The sequence below is a fragment of the Perissodus microlepis genome, chromosome 20 (genome assembly GCF_051167445.1).
Source record: "Perissodus microlepis isolate ML-2025 ecotype Zambia chromosome 20, ASM5116744v1, whole genome shotgun sequence".
In the NCBI taxonomy this organism is placed as follows: Eukaryota; Metazoa; Chordata; class Actinopteri; order Cichliformes; family Cichlidae; genus Perissodus; species Perissodus microlepis.
In genome coordinates, this window is record NC_140480.1 from 10,980,389 (window position 1) to 10,990,717 (window position 10,329).

Genomic DNA, 10,329 nt, shown 5'->3' on the forward strand with positions numbered 1-10,329 from the left:
CATGTGGCTCTTGTGGTCCTCCATAAAGGTAGGGGAAATATTTTCACTATAATTATTATTATATAATTATTAGCTTAAAAAAAATCCAGACTTTACAAAGGGAAATAAGGTCCAGCTAAGTAGAATTCACAGTATTCTTGGCTATGTGGTATGAATTCTAACCAATCAGACTTCCTGTGCTATATTTTAACTGGGCCGCACAAGACAGACTCTTAGCGGAATTTACGCAGAGGCACAGAAATAGCGTGGTTCACAAGACTTTATTTCAATAAAGCACAGAATTGTCAAGAAAACAAAAAGTGTCCTCTCTAAACTAAGGTTTTCGCAATAAAACGATGATACAAGGACGATAACCGAGAACTTTTGTAGAGTTATGAAACAACAATAATCTGCTACAAAGGCTAGAAAAGAAAAGCTGAGATTTAAGAAAAATGCTCCCTTAATCTCATTTTTAAAATATTAGGATATACACTGTAGAGAACACTCCTTCCTTGTTGGCTACAAGAACTACACAGTGAACAAAGTTTGCTTAATCAAAACATGACTGCATAGACTTGTAGTCAGTCATTTGACAAAGTTTTGCAACCTCAAGTTGCCAAAAAACTACTGTAGGTTGTTCCCTGTCACAGCAGGTAGCTCTGCATGTTTGATTTGGAAGAGTTTTGCACTCAGTGTCCTTCTGACATAACCCCAAAGTTATCTGCTGCTGGAATCCAACTAGCAATTCTTTGTTTATTAAGCAGACACGTTAACCACTACATCTCTGGAGGCATACAACAAAGCTGGGAAGATTAGCGAGTTTCATTCACTATCATGTGTAACAGTGAACCCAGAAGAATCTCTCTGCTGGGCTAAAAGCTCGTAGAGCCATCTCAAATCAGCAAAGGCCTTTAGTGTGACCATGTCTGATTTTCATAAGAATTTTAAGGTTTGTAAATTGGTTAAGTTTGGACATACATGATCGCTGTGAAATTTAAGCTTAATGTATAAAATACTTTTAAAGATTTAAAAAAAATTCTCCATCAACCCACTTAAATCAAAGGTAAAAGCCTGAAAAAGAAAATACATTCTTAGTTACAACATTTGGTATGTTGTTATTCCACTGTTTTAAATTAAAAAAAAAAAAACAAAAAAACATTTTAAATGAGTTGCAATTGAAATTTCATGTTATTGACATTTTATTGACATTGGCCAAGCTTTTTTTTTTGTGGTTTTGGGTAACAAAAATTGTTATATTTGAGTTCTTTATCCATTCATTCATCCCTGTCATTATTATCAGTTTTCCACATTATTTTTTTAGCGCATTTACTGCACAAAGGCCTAATTCACATCTGAGATAGATCATTTCAAATTACTGAAGTTGAGAGGAATGCACTACAAAAGCAACCGTGCTTCTTTCTCTCATAGAGATGCAAAGAAAACATGTGAGTAAGAGAAGTAAGGAGACCTGTTAGTAGTGATGCCCGCTCAAAGCTGACGCTCCGGCTTGTATGTCCAAAAAAACAACACACTGCATTCAATGGTTTATAAGGAAATTAATCATTCGTGGGGTTTGATCATTCCACTGATCATTTTATTGAGAGATATGGAGCCAGCGAGGAAGGGAGGAGGTGGTTGATTTTAGTCATTCGAGTGGGTTTGCTAGGTTTCTGTTCTTGTTGTTTGCTTTTGTTTTGTGTGGGGGTTTTTTTTGTTTGTTTTTTTTTTGTTTTGTTTTTTTAATCTGTAAATGTGAAAATGTAAAATGTTTTAACAAAACAAAAATCTGCTTTTCATAGTACAAATATCATTTAAAAACTTTAGAAAGACTTCCATTTGACTCTTTAAATTTTAATAAAATTAAAATATATATTTTATTTAAAAATCTTAAAATGTTATTCTACAAAATGTGCAGCAATTTAATGTGTTTAGTCTTTTTAGGTGATAGCCTGTGGGACCCAGGTAGACCGTATACCTGCATCTCTACCGACTTGCATTGCAGTTTATCTGCACTCCAGCTTCTTCTGTTTTAAATGAATAAAACCAAACAGGATAACCCTAAATGCATCATGTTTTTACTTTTCAAGTTCATAAGCATTTTCCCTTTCCCGTTTCATAACCCTGGTCAAAAATATGTATAAGAAAATTGGCCTAATATAATCTTACTTATAAACATACCTGTCTTATGATTAATTGTATAAGTACATGGAGGCAGGACCTCACAGCAGAACCATATTCCATAATGGGCTGTACAGTATCATGTATCTTATAAGTATCTTTCATCTATTGTATTTACCAACATCAAGTAGTCACAAGCAAAGAAAGACCACACCATGACACATGTTTAAATAAGAAAAGTTTATAGTTTAAATTTATTAATTAAACAAACAGACATATTTTCCCCCCATGTTCAAAGCAACACAAGTGTGGCCCAATATCAGACAGAATTGGGAACTCCAGTGGTCACTGGCCAGTCATAATGAAGCCGTTTAATTTTTAGATTCAAGCTGTTCGTCATATTTTTGGCCACTAGATGTCACCAGAGATCACTGTGTTGAACGTTGAAGTAATGAGCGGCTTTTTTTAACACAAGCTTCGTTTGGCCATGATGCTACAAACACCAGAGGGTGCTGTTATTCCAACCCCATCAAACTGGATCACTAACGCTCTCTGCAGTGCAGCCAAGGAAAAGGCAACAAAAGACAACAAATCGAGTTTTCTCTGGCACAGGGGAGTATCATGACCATGACCATTAACATTTTTATTTCATCTGTAGTCTACTATCTGCACAGGATGTGCAGGATGAAACCGGAGACTATAATGAACCACACCAGGTTTTATAACTAAGAAAGAGTCATATAATGAGGTGAAAAAAGAAGAGCAAGATTACAGCCAAAGCATTTATGACAGACTGACATGTACTATGGCCAAGGTCTCATACCAAGCAGGAGGCGGGGCTTTTGATCTCAGGCTTGGATTTAAAAGTGCCTGAGAGCAGAGATTCCTAAGCAAGGAGGTGACTGTTTGAGACTCCTACAGGTGAGCAAGATCTTTATATAAACATTAGCATATGAAGTGAAAACTGATTTTTGAACATTTGGCAATCTCCTGTGTAGAATATTACATCAGTTAGTGGTAATAATCAAACAGATTTAAATACAGATCTCAAAATTATTATCAAGATTATGACCTAAAAGTATTTTATGGACACTTGTTATATACACCAAGACATCTCTCTCTGAACTCGCTGTTTCAGAGCGCAGTGAACCTGTACAGGGAAGCAGTGAGTGAGCAGTGATTCCAGTAGATCAGTCTCTGAAAGGAAGAAGAAGTTTTCACATGGAGTCCAACGGTACCCCCAGCGTGCAATACGACCACTGGAATGAGGAAAATATCAATATGAACGTGGAGGCTTCACAGCCTGTTCTGCGAAGGTGAGACTTGAAATGATGCATGACATTAAAGTTGCATATTTCCCAGTGGTATAGAGAAGCAAAGCTACAATGCACTGAATAGAAACAGAACTACACAGATGAGATAAAACATAAAAATATAATGTATAGGTTTGATGGGGGGCGTTGCAAATTCAGTTTCAAATTCAGCATTATATGGAAAATATACCCACAAGTATTGTTTTAACCTTTTAAGCCTGAACCACTAAATAATTGATTCTTCCTCCCTTTCTCTGCCATTCACAGGATCTACAACAGAATGTGCACCGGCAACATTGGAATAGCAGTGAAGGTTGCAGGAGCTGTAGCTGCACTGGTGACTGTTTACATTATAGGATACGTGACTGGATACCACATCCATCGATGCCCGTAGAATGAAGGAAGCCATCACAAGATAAAAGTGCATGGACAAACCATGAATTTATACAATGCTACGTTAACAGTAAAATTCAAATCAACTCATATTTCAATTTTTATGGAAAAAAACACAAATCTGTGGCTTTGTGTGGGATTCAGTGCCTCTGATAAATCTCATATCCACCTTCTTAATAAAAAAGAAGCTGAAAGCTGTATTGCAGTCCTGGTGGATAGCTGTTGCTACTGTAAAACTACAGTATCACTGGGCACTCAGCTGTATTTTAAAATGCAATTGTATCTGAATGTTTCTTGCCAAATTCATTCATTCAAAGGAAATTCACACTTAACTGACATCAAGCACTGACAGCATTTTCTGAACTCTAGACAGCATTTTCCTTTTTTGCTGCACACTGATTTCATTATGCTTTCCAGCCCGTAATTAGTTTTCCAGCATTATGTAGCAAAGACATACTGATTTGTACATTCAACGGTATTTGCAGCTCCTAGATGAGTCTTCCACTTTTCAGAAATGCATCTAAACACAATCATCAGTTAAACTGTGCAGGACTGGCTGATTACACAGCTTCTTAAAAACGAGTGACTGCAGCAGTTGACTTGTTATAGTTTGTGAAACACCCTCCACTAACATTCACCAGCAACTACACAGGAGTTTAATGTCCCAGTTATTAGCGCATTACAATTATCTTAAAAAGTAGAAAAAACAGCAATGATGAATTATCCTTATTATGGAGACTTTTAACACTCATGTAGCACATAAAATTCTGCTTTTAAAAAGAGAAATTAAGTTAATCAAAACTAACTGTGGCATTCTTGACTGATGCTTAGGTTAGAAATACAACAGCATCTAATGTAGTATTTCTGAATGAATCGGAATAATGCCTAACTAAACTCACAGTGTGCTGGACGTTTCACTGCAGCTCCTTTGTAATCATTCCTTCTTCTAATGCTCTGCTTTGAGAACTCACTTTTTGTTTCAAATAAATTCAACTTTTACTTTCATACAATATCTGTTGTTTATTTCATGCATTCGATTACCCTCTGGAAAACCTGCTCCAGATATTTACCATAGTCATATCTTTGTGTTTATTACGCCTGAAATATTAAACTATAAGGGCATTTAATCTTTCACTGACATTTTGACATTAACCCCTTTGTAACATGAGAACAAAGTGGACAGGCTGTTTGGACTAGGAAATGACATGAAAGATTTGAAAGTGCACATTTAACGCTCTACATTTTTATTCTTTTACTCTGCCTTATCTATAGGGTAGCTTTTGTATGATTCACTTTTCCATACGTTCATCCGTTTCTACCATTTATACAGTAGAAAACCTGATGGATGGATGGTTTAAAAATAATCTTTATGTATCCTATAATTGCCCTCAGTGAGCTCCCAAACAACATCCACTGTTTTAGCTCCTGTCCCTTTAAGGCCATCTTTTCTTAAAAGCAGCTATTCTCTGATTGGCTGCCATAAACAGAAGGCAGCCATGCTCACAGCCACAGCTGTGTGCCAATCATTCCTCAAAGATCCCAGGTAAACGAAAAAACAAACAAACACTTGACTTTTAGTTCTGTGTTTATTTCAAAGTGTTGCACTCAGATCGCCTTCATGTCTTTATTCAGAATACTAATATCCTACAAGTATTGAATCTACAAAAAATGTCTCCATTGAAATGAGATGTAGGACATATTATACCTAATATGTACAGTATAATCTGATGTTTACAAAAATAAATGAGTAAAATGTAAAAAGACAGCAGCACATTTCTGTTGCATTGTAAAACAGAAATATATCTGGCTGCAATGGGGCACATAGTGCCACTATAACTGACATGCACATCATTGAGTTTATTGAGTTCATGTTCTTTTTGTCCAGGTTAGCTCCAGTGGATCCGGTGTAAATCACTTTAAGAGCAGTTTGAAAGTCTTTCTTATCTATGAACAAAACTGTGATAATGAGGAAGGAAATGTAACTCCGGTAGCAATAAAGATCTCTGGATAACAAGTACAGTACAATAATTTAACAGCTTGCTGTGTCATCAATCAGTCTGACTTTCTACTACAAATTACAGTGGGTCTTGTCTTCTTTATTTTATGCAATTAAAGAAGCGACCATCACTGAGAAAATATATGCTTAATATGTAAGATCTGATTATAAACATGAGCTCTAATCCAGCAAATATTGCTGCCATATATGACAAAAAAGGACTCCAAGACTCAAGAACACTAATGACTTTTTCTTAGACATCTTCTTAGCACGGAAAAGGAATACAGATGGAAAAATAATGAATGAATTCATGATTTCTGAGGCTCACTAAATAGCGAGCCATATTATTTGTGCAGCCACATGGACGTTTTTACCTCGCTTTCTAATGTAAAATTTAAACCACAGATGTTAATGCAAGGGCATAAAAAGTATGTGTCATTTTATGAAAAAGATGTCATGTAGCACAACTGGTTAAAAATACTCACATCTGTATATGGGGTTTGGCTAAGAAATCTCACTAGAATACGCAAATGTCCTCTGAGTTCTGTCTTTATACTGTCCCTGAAACCGGTGCGCCTTTTCTTATCATAAAGCTGTGCGTGAGAATTGTTAACAATGAAGAAGTCACTGTTTTGTTGAACACAGTTCACATAACTTTACGCATAATATAAATGCTCTGTTTACCGAGACTGTACTGAAATGTAGTGTGGCCTTAAAAAAATCAGCGTCAAACTCTGGGGAAATCCGTGATCGTGACGTCACTGTGTGAAGGCAGCCGGGAGGCGGACCTGAAGGAGGACGGTTCACCTAACTCTACAGCGTGTCTGAGCAAAATGTAACATGGATGAGGAGATCGCTGAAAGTTGGGAAGAAGCTGCTGATAGTGGGGTAAATAACAAATGTCTCAACGTAGCTTCGGTTAAAGACACATGTGCTTCTAGGCGATTCTTTTTAACGACGGGGTTAGCTTTAAGAAGTTCCCATAACGCTGTTCAACGTTAACGGGTCTTACGGGCCAACAATGTGGCTAAAGCTAATGTTAGCTGTAAGAAACTTGGCGAACAAGTAGCAATAGCTCGATACTGAACCAGGCTTAACGCGGACTTTGCCAAGAAAACGACTGAAGCTGTTTGGAATAATTTCGCGTTGAATGTCGTTAATGTGCTAGATTTTTAGCTAACGTTGGCGAGCTAAGCACTATGGTTTCTGACGCGAGCTAAACCCCGGAATTCCAATTGAAATGCTAAGGTTCAAGTTGGCTAATGTAATGCTAAGCTAGCCATTTACTGCTCGCGTAGAAAATGTGTCAAAATAAAGTCAGTTTATTTGTCGGCAGGTATAGGCACAAGAGCACCAGAGCCCATATTCCTATCTAAATTAGCCTCATATTCATTTCGGCATACATTTTTAAAGCTTAAAACATATCTTGGAAAAAATGACATCCCCGCGGTAACGTCAGAGCCAAAGCAGCCCGTGGATGGCGACAAGTCAATTTAAGAAGGAGGAAATTTGTCAGAAAGTGAATATAAGCTTCTTTAAATAGGTACCGCTACGTTGTCGTTCATTGTCATGGGACCTGATTGAAAGTGGTTGTATTGTTCAGCATGTTCTCCCCCCCTCACAAGGCCAGGCTGTTGCTCGACTATTTCGGCCATGTTGTCAACTAGTTCCCGGTTTGATATCTAGTTATGTCACCAAACTGGTCAGTTGGTATCATTCAGCTAACAATAGGTAGCTGTAGTCACGTTAGTTTGGCAAACGCTCGTTAGCTGGTGACGTCACGAACGTGGCTCTTGGTTGGGGCTGGCCGGAACTTCAGAAGCTCCTCAGGTTGAACTTGCGGGTTGATTTAACGTATCTTGCTGGGGGTTCGCCGGTACCTCTGCTAACATCTACATTTAGTTTTCGTTGGCAACATCAGGCGGCTAATGTTAGCAGGCGGAACACTCACTCTGTTATGACTTGGCAGCTGTTGTGCACATGTATAAATAGCTTGTAACTGAATCCCAACTTCAATCCACTTTCCCACTTATTGCCTGCTGAACTTCTTCCTATCTTGAACGTTTCATTTGTTTATATGTATCCTCATGCATGCTGGTTTTCCACACAGGAAATGGAAAAACGGTTGGAAGAGAAGCTAAGGATCAGCCAGAAAGAAAAGTAAGGATTTTAAAGGTTGAAGAAAAATGTTATTTGTGTTCTTAGGCTTCTTGCTGTTCCCACTATACTTGTACCATTTATAGCAATACCTGCTTTTGTTAATACAACTTTTTTTAAAGACTTTAATTCTATCCTCTAAACCTATTAGCACTCGTTTGTAGCGGCCTCTTCCCATCTGTCATGTAAGTAAATTTACATGGACGGCCTCTGTTGTTTTGCTTCCAGGGATTCCAGCAATTCTTCAAGATCTCTGAAGAAAACCATGGTAATACAGGACGACTCCTTACCAGCTGCACCTCCACCCCAGATACGCATTTTGAAGCGGCCTGCGAGTAACGGTTCTCTGACCTCGGGCCTGAATCAGAACAGGCCTACACCGCAGGTCAAATCCCTGGCCCAGAGAGAAGCAGAGTATGCCGAGGCCAGGAAGAGAATACTGGGCAGCGCTTGCCCAGAGGAGACGCCTCAGGATAAGCCCAACATAGACAGGTAATACTCGTCAAATATAACTAAGTAGTTTTAATCACAGCCTAACAAAATGCTTGCTTACTTTAGGGAGCTTAGCAGTCATTTGACAGAACAGCAACCTATGCACAGGCACAAGTATGAAGTTTGTGTTTCAGTCTAAAATGCAAGGCAGTCTCTTATCACAATTTCAAAACGGGGTTTTTATTTACAGTTTTGATTTGACAGTTGTAATCTATACTCTTGGATAAACAGAAGCTTTGAGGACACGATTACTAGGATGGGTGGACTTCATGTCCTCCCGCTCTGAAGATTACGGCTAATTAATATATCTTTTGGTTGAAACTTACTGATCACAGAAAGCTTCCTAATCCTTTGCATTACTTAATGTGACATTATTTGAATAAAAAAGAGGAAGTTCTATTCATTTGATTTGAGTTTTGCCAGAATCAGTGTTAATGCAACCAAAGTGCAGTGGTGTAAAAGTTGAAAGTTTGATTTGCATAAGATTGTTTTTTAAAGACAAAACTGTAAAATTGTGTGCTGGTACTTGTCTCTCGTGACACGACAGGAATCCTTTAAGTAGGACAGTTCTGGAGTAGGACGTCCATTCGAAACAAAAACTATGACTGAACGTTGCCAACTGGCAGTGAGTTGTGTGCAGTTTGTGTCAAGCTGTTGGCATATGGAAAAGACTGCTGTCTCTAATTTATTCCTGTTTTTTTTTCTTTTTTCATGCCAGACCAGGGCACAATAACTCTACACTGCCTTCAGAGGACACCAGATCAAACAGTCACACTGTCCGGCAGCCAGCCGGCCCAGACGGCACCCAAGGGTTCCGACAGCACAGATAAGTGCACCTAGAGGGCCCCCCAGCTCCTGAGGGAGAGAGATAAAGGGTCTCTTGAGAGCAAATGCAGTACTGTATTCTTAAAAACGTCTTCCTTCAGTTCCCACGTACACGGGGATCTATAAGTAAAGCATCCTTGCTGTCGGCCTCTTTCACAGCCGTCTAGGACCGACAGGGAGCGAGGAACTCCAGGAAGAAGTCCAATGAAAACATGCTCTCATCTCTCCCCAATTCAATCTGTTTGGCACTGTGATTATGGACATCTTCTGGACTCACTGTGATGTTCCCCTTTAAGAAAAGCCCCTCACCTCCATCTGTCTCCCCTCCGGTTCTAAGTGGCTTCGTCAGAGGATGCCAAAAGGACAAACAGAAAGACTTAAACAGAGGAGGAAAAATGAGGGGCCATGTTAAAATGAGATGAGCTGGTACTTGTGCAGCAGCTTTCTCCCAGCAATAAGACGTCACCTTTTTGTGTTTTTAATTTTCAGATGTTGGCTCACTAAATTTTAATCTCATCTTTCTCTCGCTTGTCTTTATCAAATCTAGGGTTGTTCTGATATCTAACAGGTAAAAGTATGTCTCTCTCACACACACATACACCGCAAGAATCTGTTTAGAGCAGCTTTTTATATTGAGTTTGTTTTTTAAAATAAACATAGCATTTGCTGTTTTTAAGAAATAGGAAATATGTTTTCCACCTTTATTTGGTGGCAAAATCTGACAATATTACATGTTGGGTTCTTTGTATGGTTTAAACACCTGGAACTGCAGCTGGTGTCTAAAATGCACACACTGCTAATGAGTACTTGACTGAGATTTTAGATTTATCAGGACACCACCTAATATGTAAATTGCCATTTGTTTCTTAAAACAGGGGTTAGGATTTATGTGTGAAGTTGTATATCTGACAAGGTATGTTTACGTTTTTTTTTGTTGTTTTTTTTTTTAAAGCTTTCTGGCTGTCTTCCTTAGACTGTCATTTCATTTCTATTTAAAAGTAAAGGCAAAAAAAGATGAGATGTTGGATTGAAGTCCATTTTAAGTAGCTTTCTTGC

The 10,329-nt window shown here is 38.2% G+C and overlaps 1 protein-coding gene across 1 annotated transcript; it reads left to right on the forward strand.

Annotated features, from left to right (window-relative positions):
* The first annotated feature begins 6,550 nt into the window (after positions 1-6,550).
* Positions 6,551-10,291, forward strand: szrd1 (SUZ RNA binding domain containing 1). The gene is made up of 4 exons (XM_084917040.1): positions 6,551-6,687; positions 7,910-7,959; positions 8,185-8,448; positions 9,167-10,291. The coding sequence occupies exons 1-4, from the start codon at positions 6,640-6,642 to the stop codon at positions 9,276-9,278; spliced, it is 474 nt and encodes a 157-aa protein (XP_084773166.1). The 5' UTR covers positions 6,551-6,639; the 3' UTR covers positions 9,279-10,291.
* The last annotated feature ends 38 nt before the right edge of the window (positions 10,292-10,329 follow it).